This window comes from Xenopus tropicalis, chromosome 7 (assembly GCF_000004195.4).
Source record: "Xenopus tropicalis strain Nigerian chromosome 7, UCB_Xtro_10.0, whole genome shotgun sequence".
NCBI classification, from domain to species: Eukaryota; Metazoa; Chordata; class Amphibia; order Anura; family Pipidae; genus Xenopus; species Xenopus tropicalis.
The window spans coordinates 93,691,992-93,707,169 of NC_030683.2; the positions used below are offsets into that span (position 1 = coordinate 93,691,992).

The 15,178-nt window shown below is 40.3% G+C and overlaps 1 protein-coding gene across 1 annotated transcript; it reads left to right on the plus strand.

Moving 5' to 3' along the window:
* Nucleotides 1–313: 313 nt before the first annotated feature.
* On the plus strand, nt 314–15,007 carry tnfrsf4 (TNF receptor superfamily member 4). The gene is made up of 7 exons (XM_031905881.1): nt 314–474; nt 5,230–5,355; nt 6,227–6,355; nt 6,996–7,062; nt 10,297–10,514; nt 11,750–11,860; nt 14,046–15,007. Exons 1-7 carry the CDS (start codon nt 318–320, stop codon nt 14,099–14,101), a joined length of 864 nt encoding a protein of 287 aa, XP_031761741.1. The 5' UTR covers nt 314–317; the 3' UTR covers nt 14,102–15,007.
* Nucleotides 15,008–15,178: the final 171 nt, after the last annotated feature.

Genomic DNA, 15,178 nt, shown 5'->3' on the forward strand with positions numbered 1-15,178 from the left:
AACGAACTAACAATTCTTAGGCATAGAAAACCCTTTTCCCCTTTTATTGGACAGAAGTTGAACCATGAAAAAAGTGTTAGATGGATGAAGAAAAGGCGCTATTAAAAGCTTATGAATAAAGCTTCACTTTCAAAGAAAATCAGACGTGTCTCAGGTTTTTTTGATTTTGCACTTAAAAACATTTCCTTTAGGTTTAAAAGCCACCGCAAAAAAGGAGAAAACACCGATTGGTTGGTGACAAGCTTCTCCCCTCCCCTGAGACATAAAATGGAACATTTGAGCATGGTGTAGCAGAAGTGGGTTCTTTCTCCTCCCAGATGAATCAAGGCACCAAGGCTATGGCTGAGCTCTGCCTTCTCGTGGCACTTTGGATTCTTCCCCTACTCACTACCAACCATGCTGTGTGCCCAAGTCACCAGAGCTCATACTTTACAGGAGCAGACAAAGAGATCTGCTGTGACTACTGTGCTGCAGGTAAGAATCTGGAGAGAATTCACACTGAAATATTGTGACATTTGCAGCTTCTGTGGCGTTAAGTTGTTCCTTATTTGCCTTTTTCACTTGCTTCCCCCCACAGCGGAGCTTTCTCTGGCAGATAGGTACACAGAATATAATACATCTGAAATGACTTCTTCAAGCAGCTCAAACTGCACAGAGCATGCCCCATATATTAACTGAGTTCATACCAACATTATTTTTATAACTACATAATAATGTAATTTCCTTAAATTTTAAATAAGATCTGACATAATATTCATTGTTTTAGCAAATTACTCTCAGTTGTTTCTCAACTGATGGTGCTAATAGGTGTCATACATGAACAGGGCTTTCCTACACACAATATATAATTTCACATTTGATTAATAACCCAAAGCTACATGTGCCTAAAGGGTTGTATTGGCTCTAATATATGACAAGGCTTGGTAGAACAGCTATAGAACAGCGCCACCACGTCATCTGGGGGAAAAAAAATCACTTTTAAATGACACTCCTGTAATAATACAGAGACGATGCAGCCCCTTTTATAGCACTGTCATAGTCATACATATAATATCTATATAATAGAGTAAATTGCTAGTGGTAGTAGAGGTGGAAATTGGTGAATAGAGGCCACTCTATACCCTCCAGCCTATGATGAACTGCAACTCCCTACCATTCATTGACATTCGAAGACTGTAGGGTTGCCCTATGACAGCCCTGTTTTATATAAATAATAGGGCCACATTCTGGCTTTTGGTGGTCCTGCCATTGTTGCACACCAGATAAAGAGGAGCCTATAAACACCAGACCACATGCAGCACTTTACTCATACCTGTCAGCTGGCTCAATTCTCATTGATACTGATCCATTTAGTACCTGGGGGATTCCGTGGTTATTACACTGATGCCCCTGTGAGATTCTAGGGTCCTTTTACAGTTTCTTTTTGGGCTTCATTACCCAGACTTAGACAGAACCTTATATTGAATGATATGAATGAGAATTATTTGGTGGTTGGTTACATCTCTATGCACAGTTATTAATGAATGCTACTACCTTTATATTACATATATATGTTAATTGATATTATACCCCATGTTAAGAGGCATACATACATCACTTTTGCATGTATGTATTGCAAACTGTAAACTTAATTTAAACATATCCAATAAGCATATACACGAAAGTCATATTCTGATTCAGTATCAGTGGCAAACAATTCAATTAATTAAGAGTAGCCATATCAGAACTGTAAAAAGTGCTAGAATTTGACCATCCCAAACTGGGACTGAGAGCATGGTTACTAAGCAGCCGTGCAGCAGGAACCTGTGGGGATTTCTGCCATGCATCAGCCATGCATAATATAAATTATATATTTATCTGGTATTCAATGAGTAGTTTATCATAAAACTGACATTTAGTACAAATGTCTTGAGCCTTTCAAAATACTTACAATGTTTGTTTTATAAATTTCAAGTGCTGTCTGGTTGCTAAGGCATAACTGCCAGTGTGGATAAATCAATAGAATCAATATGAGATGGTTTGAATATAATGACAAGCAAGTAAAATACATATAAATATAAAATAGCATTTTGTCTTGCAGGCTAAGAATATAAAACAATTGGCTGCAAATTATTACCAATAGTATACAAAATAAATAACAAAATATCCCAAATAAAAAGTTACTTAGACTAGTTCCATCTATAACATACTAATTTTAACTTAAAAGCACACATCCCCATTAAACTGATAAGCCAGCAAATAAATATGATTTGTGTTCAGGGTCATTATCAAAGCTTAGGGGAAGTAAACAGACCATCTTCCTCCTAATATACTATCTGACAGTGATGTTATGCAGTTAGGAATCAGTCACACATGTTTACTCCACTAAAAAAGCCCCATGGTCAGGAACTGCAACAGTGATGTAAGTGCTAGGGGTGGAGACTCAATGACTGTAGTGGTACCTGGGGGAGACGGAGCTTCGAAGGGATTGGCTTATGAAACGCATGTAGGCATCACGGGTCATGCCCCCAATCATGCACATGGGCTGAAGGGGCCAAGTTCTTAGTATGTAGATGTACAAATACCAGCACTGTTGGCTACTCAGAAATCTTTGTTGTGGTTCAGCAACAACCTCTATCTAACATATGACTGCAATAGTCATCAGAGCAATTTAATCTATTTAAAACACCTGCAAATTGTGTATTTCCCCTTTTCTGCCAGCTCCTATGAGAACATAACAGGTTTTTTTTCTGAAAGCGCTATTTTTCCTTTTGTAGGCGATAACTTCAAATATATAACATTCACAAACAGAAATAGAGAAACCGTTTACTTCCTGAAGCAGCTGAGACTGCACATGAAAGGGGAAGTTTGGCAAAGAGATGGGGAGCTACAATACATGAAATGGAACAGAGAACTTTCAGAGGAAAACGCACAGTAAACATGGGGCTCATTTATAAACACTGGGCAAATTTGCACCTGGGCAGTAACCCATAGCAACCGATCATTGATTAGCCGTTTTGGGCTAGCTGCAGGCAGAACAATGAAAGCAAACACATGACTGGTTGCCATGGGTTACTGCCCAGGTTCTAATTTGCCCAGTGTTTATAAATAAACCAGATACACTTAAGCCCCTGGTTTGAAAATCTATGTCTATTTGACTGGCTCTGCTTTCTATACAAAACTGTTGATGTGTTGCACTAAGTGAAGAGTGACTGCACCAGAGAGAATGTCAGTAATTATGTGCTTTCAGCTTCTAAACTGCCCTTTCTTAGATAATGCCATGATAAATCACCAAACCCCTCTCACCGAGAGACAAGGTGTTATACTTAATAATTATGTAACGTCACTATATGTGGAGTTAACTATAGAGGAACAACGGTACAAGCCTGGGTAAGGCTGCCACTTCATTTCAGAAACAGAGTTAGAATCTTCTTCAGGGTTGTTCGTATGGGAGTTGTAATTACTCACAAAAAACAAATATAGGAAACCTGTATGAATGGTGGAATAGATTTTAAGACCTTATTTCAAAAATTTTGAAAACCTGTGCATTGAAGTAACAACTCTATGATCATCTAGGCATCCTACTAGCTACACCACCGCTGGCTAGATGGTGCTACTTGTTGTTGGGTACAGGTGCATGGCTAATTCCTCTAATATATGGGTGTCTTCTTCAGGTTTTTAAGCATTTTAGGAACTGACCAGAAACAATTCTTAAAGTCGTTTGGGACAGATGTTGAAAACAAATATAGGAAGGTGACAGGGGGAGGTGAATCAATAAGAGTACAGAAACTGTATATAAAAGTCCCACAGATATTTCTATTTGGCGATCCATAGCCATATAAGTTTGTACTGTATTCATGGTTGGATAATACTAGTTAAAGGTTGTATGTGGGCTGACATTGATTGCCTACTCAGTCAGCAACTTATTGGTCTCTGTATGAGATGTAAACAGATATCAAGTTGGTACTGAAATAGAGACCAATGGGGGAAGGCTGGAAAAAAGGGATCTACACTGTGATCCAATCTGTTGCTAGAAGCATTGTAGCCACAAGTTAAAGAATGTTCCAGTACGAACCTGTCAGGTGTTTCTAAGACAAGAACAAGTCTAGCCACACTTTCCCATCACTAATAGAATAACTGTGTATGAGCAAACGCTGCCAGGAATGGGGTTTGTGAGACGTTCTACAACTGAAGGAAACTGTTGTGGTTCTTATAGCACCTGTAGAGCTGCACCCTTGATTAAAACCGAGACTTTCTGGGTGAAAATACCGCAGCCGCTTAGGATTCCCACCATGCTCAGTAGCAAAGAGTTTCAAAGCAACCAAAGCAGGAATAACACCTTAGGTCAAGATTTTCACAATTGTTAAAAAAGCTATTACTTTAATATACTATACCTAGTGAAGTAACAGAAACAGTCTATCAGTGGCCCAGTCACACACAAATACAATGTTATGTACAATGTGCACTTTTTGGGTTTAGATTTCCATGGTTTGTCACCCATATTGTGTTATCTTTCAGTGCACCAGTTAGCCCCCAATGCTCCCCATTTCTGTCAATTGCACAGTTTCATAAGGGGATGCCATTTAGTGCCCAGGAGCAGTAACTAAACAGCAAGTAGGATTTACTGGTCACCTGTGTAAAAGCATATATCTTATTGGTTGCTATGGGTTACTACTCCTGGGCAAACTTAGTGCCTTTTATTACATATGGAGGCTAGTGTCCGTAATGGCCTTAACATCCAATTAGATTGACCTCTATGTAGTTGCATACATGGGCACAAACCACTAGAACGATGCAATTGCTACAGGTCCAGACTGGCTGTATTCCCAGGGATCCCTAGCACTGATGTGTGAAATTCAGAGCAGGGTTAAGGGGCACATTAGTTGCAAGGAGTTTGTATTGGTGCAAGTACTTTTATAAATATTATCATTTTGCATCCATCCATCTAGTGTCACTAAATGAGCCCATGTTATGACAATGTAATATTTTATATTTCCTCTATTGAAAATGTCAGGTGTATAACAGTCTAGTCAATGTGAGTAATTGTTGTGTAGGCAATTGTTCTTTCATACACAGGAAAAATTCCAGTTTCCTCTTTCTGTACAAAGAGTCATCACTGCCTGCAGACTTTCTGTCGATGCTTATTGATGCAGTAGATACGTCATTTTCCCTGCACATGATCAGGATAATGTTAAACATGTCATTAGTTTTGTCTTTGCTAAAAGCAGGGTTTTTTTTCTCCTTTTCCAGGTGAGGAAATGAAAGCACGTTGTACCAGCAATAATCCTAAACCAACATGTGAACCATGCCCGGAAGGATTCTTTAACCAACCAAAAACAATTTACAAATGCAGGGTCTGCAATCCTTGTGATAAAAGTAAGAGATCCTCTGGTGGGGGTGGAGGTGGGGGGTGTAAAGGGCATAAGGGCTCAGCTCTGATTAGTTTTTGAGCGATTATCATCTATGAAGATACCAGCGGTGCTTTCCTTGCCTCCAGTGGAGAAAGATCATCAGCAATAAATATGAGTGGAAAACATTACTTATACCATAGCCTTAAAAGCAGAGACAGCATACCCACCTCACCTGTGCCAAGTAAAACAAACCTGCTTGAAGGCAACTACTCTGTGGCATTTTGTATTTCTTTCAGTGCCCCCCCCCCCCAAAAAAGGGAAAGAATTTAAAAAGAGGGTTCTCCTAGATAGGATTTGGATTTTCCTAGATAGGAAACCTGTTACCAGCTGGGATCATATGCATAAGTTATGTGTTCTTTCATGTTTGTGCATGATTAGAGGCATATTTATTATATCACTGGTGATGTTGCCTATAGCAACCAATGAGGTTGTTGCTTTTGTTTTCTAACTTGTAGGTGAATGTTCAAATGTAATTGCTGATTGGTTGCTATTGGCAACATTATTGGCGACGGAAAAAAATGGGCCTCTTTTTAAAATAATTATTTGGGAATTACAATTTTTATTTTTCAATTATTTTTAATTTTCAAATTTTAATCCAGTTTTTTTGGGGTTAATCACAAAATAATATATATGGACTAAAGTGCGGCATTATAACTGAAATGTAGATATATGTGATTGTGTGAATTGGTAGGCTGACCAGCCAAGTTCTAATGTGCTTTTAATGTGGTAGAGATACTCAGTACTAATAAATTGTGTTTTTGTGTTTTTCTATAATAAATATTCCCATAGTTTGTCATAGGTCATTGTTTACTAAACCAATAATGCTCTTGTTTTAGGTAGCATTGAGTTAAAACCTTGTGACAAATCCTCTGATGCTGTGTGCAAATGCCCAGCCGGAAGTGAACCGAAAAATGACAAGGAGACAGCATGTCTGTGCAATAAAGGGAATCACATAGTAGCAAATCGTAAGTTTATTTTTATAATACCTTTGCTTTTGTGTTATACATCCATACTGTCTCATACTGCAGTTCAGTGATAAAGTAGAACTACTAGAAGGAATTATTAAGGATCATACTTCCGTAAGCGAATCATTTTTATCATGGATGCATGCTTCTGGTTGGTGATCGCTGCCAAAGAGCAGAGGGTTGTAAGACAAGCAGCCTGTCATGGCAGTTACCAGCATGGTTTTATGTGCAATAGATCCTGCCAGTATAATCTAATTGCTTTCTATGAGGAGGTGAGATGAAACCTGGACTCTGGGATGGCAGTGGATGAGATCTACTTAGACTTTGCTAAAGCATTTAATGCAGTACCTCTCAACACTACTGGCAAGGCTTTCCACTAAACTTTCATATTGGAACATTGCTTCTATTCAGTCTTATGAGCATTAAAAAGGTTGGGCAGTTATGCCGGGGGTGCTGCTAAAGGGCAAATATATTGCTGAGGATGTTGCACTAATAAATACTGAAAACAATATATATTTGACATCTCCATCCAAACATATAGTGAATAGAGCGAATCCATTCAAATGTCCATGCTTAATACATTGTAAATGGTTTGACTAAGCCCATGCAGAGCTTTAACTTCTTTCCTTACACATTTCAGAATGTGTGCCCTGCCCACAAGGACACTTCTCACGTGAAGACAACAGCATCTGCCGCCCATGGACTAAGTAAGTGGCAAAAATAATTATTTATATAATAAACTGTTTCTGCTAAAAAAGGCGCGATCTTATTAAACATTAAATACATATTTATTAATTTGTAAATGTATTGAAATGTAAGATTATCTAAATCTTAATTTATTATCTTTATCTTACGTGCCTCATGACGTATAGTTACATAGTTACATAGTTACATAGGGTTGAAAAAAGACCATTGTCCATCAAGTTCAACCCATCCGAGTAAACCCAGCACACAACCTATACTAACCAATCTATACACTCACATACATAAACTATATATATACAACCAGTAATACTAACTGTAGATATTAGTATCACAATAGCCTTGGATATTCTGCTTGTTCAAAAACTCATCCAGGCCCCTCTTAAAGGCATTAACAGAGTCTGCCATTACCACATCACTAGGAAGGGCATTCCACAGCCTCACTGCCCTCACCGTGAAAAACCACCTACGCTGCTTCAAATGGAAGCTCTGTTCCTCTAATCTATAGGGGTGACCTCTGTTGTTCTGATTGTTTTTATGAGAAAAAAGAACATCCCCCAACTGCCTATAATCCCCTCTAATGTACTTGTACAGAGTAATCATGTCCCCTCGCAAGCGCCTCTTTTCCAGAGAAAACAACCCCAACCTCGACAGTCTAACCTCATAGCTTAAATCTTCCATCCCCTTTACCAGTTTAGTTGCACGTCTCTGCACTCTCTCCAGCTCATTAATATCCTTCTTGAGGACTGGAGCCCAAAACTGCACTGCATACTCAAGGTGAGGCCTTACCAGGGACCTATAAAGCGGCAAAAATATGTTCTCATCCCTTGAGTCAATGCCCTTTTTTATACAAGACAGCACTTTATTTGCTGTAGTAGCCACAGAATGACACTGCCTGGAATTAGACAACTTGTGATCTACAAAAACCCCTAGATCCTTCTCCATTAAGGATGCCCCCAACACACTACCATTCAGTAGATAGTTTGCGTTTATATTATTCCTACCAAAGTGCATAACTTTGCACTTGTCAACATTGAACCTCATTTTCCAGTTTGCTGCCCAGTTTTCCAATTTTGTCAAATCGCTCTGCAAAGCGGCAGCATCCTGCATGGAACTTATAGTTTTGCACAATTTAGTGTCATCAGCAAAAATAGAAACAGTACTCTCTATGCCCCCCTCCAGGTCATTAATAAACAAGTTAAAAAGCAAAGGACCAAGGACTGACCCCTGCGGTACTCCACTAACCACACTGGCCCAATTAGAAAATGTTCCATTTACCACCACTCTTTGTACTCTATCCTTCAGCCAGTTTTCTATCCAATTACAAATATTATGTTCTAGGCCAATATTCCTCAATTTGATCATTAACCTTCTGTGAGGTACTGTATCAAACGCTTTAGCAAAATCTAAGTAGATGACATCAACTGCCATTCCAGCATCAAGGTTCCTGCTCACCTCCTCATAAAAGGCAACTAAATTAGTCTGGCAAGATCTGTTACGCATAAAACCATGCTGGCACAAACTAATAGTATTGTGAACTGCAATGTATTCAACTATCCTATCCCTTATTACCCCTTCCAGAAGCTTTCCTACTACTGATATAGAACAGAATATCGTACCACAGTCAGCATGGAGTACATGTTCACTGGCCCATTATATGTTTTTTTATATTTTCTGCCATGCATTGGGTTAAGGAGCAATGGGGAGCATTCAGATGTTCCCCTATAAAACACATGGCTAATATAAGGACATCATCCATTATTTTCCATTATCTTTCAGTCTATAAGCAGAATGATCAGTGGTAACGCTTTGGGTATTGTGTAGGTATCTTTTAGTTCAAGGCCAGTATTCAGGTCTCCATTGCCCACTGCAATTTCATTATACCAGGTCATGCTTAGGAATGAGAAATCACTTTTCATTAGCCAATGGGTCTTAGACTATCCTAATAACCACAGAAGATCATAGGGCACCCTTTACCTTGTCTATGCAGAGGACTGTAAAATCTTATACTGGAATCCCTAAGGCTAGTGCCAACACAGGCCAAGACACAACCCATCTCCTGGCCTCCACTTGCTCAACTGTCTGCACTCATGCACAGATTTTGGTGTGAACATGCAGGCCCATGTGGCACTAGCCTAAGGGTAGATTATTGCATTCAGATGGGAAAAGGTCACTAGAAAGCCTAACTTAAAAAAATTCAGAGGCAATGGGCAATTTGAGAATCCCAGCAAACATTGTTGCATCCCATCTCTTCAGCATCCTTATCTTTATATCAACCTACAATTGCCAAACACTCGGGCGGATTTTTGTTCCTGCCTTTTTACCTAAAAAACAATATTTGCCAATATTCCCTGGGGATTTAATATTACGAATACATTTAAGGCAGACAACACCCTAGTACGTACATGTATACCTTCCTCTTCTTAGTAGATGATTATTTCCTTTGTATTCATCCAAATAAAAGCATCACAGACAGAATGTATTTGTTTTCTTCTGAATATGTTGCTGACTCACAATATCAACTAATAAAATTCTGGGGAATTCAGAATAATTAGATATTTCTCAGTTACTAAGTACATTCCTGAGTCACGATTGTTCCTGGCTGTTGGGAAAGTGTGTTGCTAGTTAACACTTTTATTAAAGCAGATGAATTTGTCAGTTTAAAATGTGTGCAACTGCTTTGATCAAACACCACCATGCTCAGTTCACACACATCTGAATCATTAATGTGGGGTCCAATGACACAGACAAGCTTTACACTGCAACAGAAATCTAAAACCATCTATTTACTTGTGCTGAGCAAATCTCTCCCAAATGCTATTACCATTGAAATCATCCCCCAAATGTCTGCAGGAACCTGTGACAAGTTGACAGTGGTTCTTTTGGGTCTGATTACCCCCCCCCCCCCCCCCCACACACACACACAGGCAGGTATACTCCTACAAATTGTGCCCGATGGCCCCAGCTTGTACATATGAATAATATGCAAGCTGCAGAGCATGCACCCTCTTGCCACCCTCCTACTATGAATAAAGTAATGCTTATATCAGGCAGTGCTGTGTTCTCTGGTGCATAAAGGGCCAGGTCTTTGGGTACCTGTTTTTTGCTCTCTACAACCTGTACAATGTTTAATAAATGACACCGAATGCCTTTATAAGCACAAAGAATGAAAATAAAGAAGAAGATTCTTTTTTGTAATTCCCATTTTCTCTGTGTATTTCCCTTTCTACTGATTAAAGCTGCAGTGCAACGGGTGAAGAACAGCAGGAACCTGGCTCCTCCACTGAAGATGTAAAGTGCTCAAGGCCCAAAATCTTGCCCAGCCAAGTGTTCCGCAGCAGCACGTCAACAAAAGCTCCTGTCTCTGGGAAAGCAACAACCAGTCACCCAAGGGCCACTGAAGGAAATATAGTTTTTAATAATGCAACAACTGTCAACAACAGCTCCACAAACTGGAGTAAGTGGAAGTTTACTGAATTACTTTACTGAAATGAAAGTATACAGGGTGAGGCTCAAAGGCATTCACCCAACACCGATTGGCTGCACTGGGGACTGGATCGATTGTCGAAATCTCCTGTCCATTCCCCAGTGCAGATGCTGACGGCCTTCATGGCCTGCCCACAAATCTTGGCCTGTTTGAGCACACATTGAATATGAACTCAATGGGGGTATTCTTTTTTTATGGGGGAAAAAGTTCACACACTTAAATAGTACCTTAATAGTACCTAATAAACATGCTCATTTACTAACTCAACTGCACAAGTGCAATGTGCAGAACAGCATGCATTTAGTACATTGTGCATTGATGCAGAGGGACCTTCATTGAGGAGATTTTAATCCCAGGGCTCCCTTTTTATATATATATATATATATATACTGCCTATATATATACTGCCTACGTTTCTGCACTAGTTAATCACCCTATATATATACTGCCTACGTTTCTGCACTAGTTAATCACCCACAATTGCTGGCACATGCTACTTAGTCGGGGCCTAAAATAATACTGGAACTCAGGTGTTAAAAAAGGTTGCATTGTGGGAAAAATAATACTGATTTACACCTGTTTTTACACACTGCACTTATTTTATTGAAAGAGTCCTTTAGATTTTGCAAAGTGCATCCAAATGCTTTAGGCACAGGACCTAATTTATTAATGCCCTTTGCAGAAGTGCTTGAGCAGAAAACATTGGCACCCAGGGCTATCACCCATGTTCTGGGCTAAAAATCTGCCATGAGGTGCAGAGTGCAGATTGGCCGGTAAGTTAAGGGGCAGCCTACAGGCCTCCCCACTGCAAAATGAATACAGTGCTGCTGAACATCGCAGTGCTTTTTTCAAGGAGAAAGGGCAGGTATTTGCTCCCAAGTGCTGACGGTGGGAAAGGGTGCAGAGTGCGCAAAACATGCTTTGTGCTTCCCTGCCCCACTGTCTGTAAATGAGCCATCCAATATCAGTGTTTACTGTGTGCCCAGGTTTCATGAGGCTTTAAAGTAATTCATGTGAAATTACATGAATAATTACTGATTATAACTGATGACATCACTCAGCAATGTTAATAAGGATATCATTATTTTATGTGGTTATACTGTATAGTACAGGCATGGCTCCTGTGCATTAGATACCGTGTGCATGTGTAAAATGATTCTAAATGCCCTATTAACTTATTTCTATGTCTCTTATTTATGACACAGAGTTCCTGTCTTTCATCCTCATTGCAGTAATCCTGCTTATGGTCTCCGCCACCATATTTTTAATAATGTTTGTACATATGTGTCAAAGAAAGGAAAAGAGAAATTTCCGCGGTAAGAATAAGTATTGCTAACTGCAGATATATATAAACAGATATAAAGCCATGCAGCATAATGTTCTTGTTTATTAATTACGTATAGAACAGAAAAGGGCGTATGACAAAGTGCTATCAGGTATAATGGATATGGGAATCTGAAGGCTGATGCAAATCTTTTTTATGACTAATTTATTGAAACAATATCTTTGTGATTAACAGGGATATTGCAGTGCCAGTGACTATATTTTAAACATTCTTCAACATCATATTGTCTCCAATACACCACTCACTACCCCACTTCATTCTCCCATCAACCTATTTTCCTCACACCATCCTTCTTCCATCCGCTTGTCATATTCACACCCCTTTTTTCACCCCCTGCCATGCTTTCATCCCTTTTTTATCCTACAGTTTTTCATTCTTAATATTCCTTTGTTCTTAACACATGTGTGGGAAAGTAGGATTTGACAGCAGAAATTTTTATTCAAAAATTTAAAAAAATCTGTGCTATAAATTAGGGCAGTGCTGTCCAACTTCTGTGGTACCGAGGGCCTATATGGTGGAGGGCTGATAAGGGAAGACAGTTTTGACCACTCCCCCTTTTTAAACTTTAAACCACACCCATGTTATCACAAGAGCTTTTAAGACCATACCCACATTAATGGTGGTAGCGCAGCAAAAACCCAAATGGTTGGTGTAGGAATATCACCTTTCATTTATATAACAAACTCTCAGAACAAACCCCTGCCAGGTTCACCTCCCACAGGCAGCATGGGGCAGGCAGAGTATGGCACACAATGACAGCATAGGGCAGGCAGAGTGTGGCACACAATGGATGCATAGGGCAGGCAGAGTGTGGCACACAATGGCAGCATAGGGCAGGCAGAGTGTGGCACACAATGGCAGCATAGGGCAGGCAGAGTGTGGCACACACCAGCAGGGTAGGGCAGGCAGAGTATGGCACACACAGGCAGGGTAGGGTAGGCAGAGTATGGCACACACAGGCAGTATAGGGCAGGCAGAGTTTGGCACACACAGACAGTATAGGGCAGGCAGAGTATGGCACACACCAGCAGGGTAGGGAAGGCAGAGTATAGCACACACAGGCAGGTCAGGGCAGGCGGAGTATGGCACCCACAGGCAGAATAGGGCAGGCAGAGTATGACCCACGCAGGCAGCATAGGGCAGGCTGAGTATGGCACACACAGGCAGCATAGGGCAGGCAAAGTGTGGCACACAATGGCAGCATAGGGCAGGCAGAGTATGGCACACACCAGCAGGGTAGGGCAGGCAGAGTATGGCACACAGGCAGGGTAGGGCAGGCAGGGTATGGCACACACAGGCAGCATAGGGCAGGCAGAGTATGATACACACAGATAGTATAGGGCAGGCAGAGTATGGCACACACCAGCAGGGTAGGGCAGGCAGAGTATGGCAGTCAGAGTATGGCACACACAGGCAACATAGGGCAGGCAGAATATGGCACACACAGGCAGCATAGGGCAGGCAGAGTATGACACACAAAGGCAGCATAGGGCAGGCAGAGTATGACACACACAGGCAGCATAGGGCAGGCAGAGTATGGCACATACAGGCAGCATAGGGCTGGCAGAGTATGGCACACACAGGCAGCATAGGGCAGGCAGAGTATGACACACACACAGGCAGCATAGGGCAGGCAGAGTATGGCACACACAGGCAGCATAGGACAGGCAGAGTAAGGCACACAGATAGGGCAGGCAGAGTATGGCACATACAGGCAGTACATACAGCGGTGCGTACCCTTGTGACGCTTTATAAATAAAGTTATACATACATACATACTGTACATACACAATGCTGGCACTGCTCATTGTTCTGAGGTGCAAACAGATGAACAATCTAGGGGTTACAGTCTGAGCCTGAGGGTGAGAAAAGTATGGATTAAAAGGTGTGAACAGTACAGGGTGTAGTGTAATAAGATGGCATAGACAGTCACTATTTAGTGAACTGGTGGAGGGATGTCTGGGTCTCTATGTACTAGAAAAGCCAGGGCCTATTTTGAATCCCAGTCTAGACCTATTTGACAATATGTACTTTATGAAAACTGGATTTACTAAGTAACATGAGAATAAACAGTATTTTTGCCCAAAAAATAAAATAAATACAGAGAAAAAGTAAAAACAGTATTGTCTAGAAACATTTTCTTTCTCTCCCAACAGGGTGCAGAATTCCAATACAAGAAGTGACAGAATTAAGCAAGCAAATGACAGTGTGAGAGCAGCTTGGGAAACCCGCCCAAGTGTTAAACACACACTATCAATATTTGCTGGCATCCAGCAATTACTTAATAGACCAAAAACCTAGAAACTGCTGTCTCCTTTGCAACATGCACCTATAGAGAAAAGAAGAATCATCTGAACAGACAAGCGAGTGCGTCTAGGTTTCATCATGGGCACAGCTTTTTCTGCTGTCTTTATTCATGGGATTGGAAAGAACTCATCCTTTTTTATAAGTGGGTGTTATTTCCGTTTACAGACAATCCAGATAAGTCTATACATTAATTACTGGGCACTCTCAGACCAGAGTAAGGCGCAGTGCTGGCACATTTCACATTTTATTGGAAGAACCATGGGCATTTGTTTCACAGATTACCATTTTATTGGCCCCTGCTTCCAACATGACTACAGGCTGTGACAATGATCACATTTAAAATGTATGTCAGTGCTCAGATATGTGGCATGTAATAAGCACTAAGGAGGAAAGATATATGTAATATGTTTATTATTCAAAGTGTGCTGTATTTACATGAAATTAGAGTGACTGGAGGTTGCCAGTCTAAGAGAATTAATTTTCTATTGTTTTATGGAAGTACGAAGGCACAGGTTACTGTGTGCATAGAACATTGCCTCTCTCTACATTTACATTTATATTTTGGAATGGGAGTGAACATGCTGCACAGCTCAGCTAAGGCATGCTACAGAGTAATCGGAAGATAGGATGATTTATATTTAATGTGGTTTACTGGCAACTAAAAGGAAAGCCTGTGCTCGTGCTAGTAGGTCCATATTTCCCACCTACCTCGTTGTAAATATGTATCTGCAGAGCTGATCTTTGCATAGAGTAAGTTACACCTTCATGCATTGGTGTTTAATTAAGAAAAAATAAAGGATGATAAACAATGCTCGCAAGGTTTGTATTTCCTTCCAGAATTGTGCCTATACACTGTTTATAAAATAGTGTAACTGTATTCTCTGGAGAAATGGATCTTCATTTAATCCAATTTCGTTTATTTTTTATGTTCATCTCAAAAAATTTCCGGGGTGAATAAAGGTCTTGTGATGGTTATACCAAA

Excerpts from the sequence above, each read along its gene's own strand:
- tnfrsf4 (XM_031905881.1), top strand. The coding sequence starts at position 318 with ATGAATCAAGGCACCAAGGCTATGGCTGAGCTCTGCCTTCTCGTGGCA. Across the intron at positions 6,356-6,995 it reads GAATCACATAGTAGCAAATC|AATGTGTGCCCTGCCCACAA; the intron begins GTAAGTTTATTT and ends TACACATTTCAG. Across the intron at positions 11,861-14,045 it reads GGAAAAGAGAAATTTCCGCG|GGTGCAGAATTCCAATACAA; the intron begins GTAAGAATAAGT and ends CTCTCCCAACAG.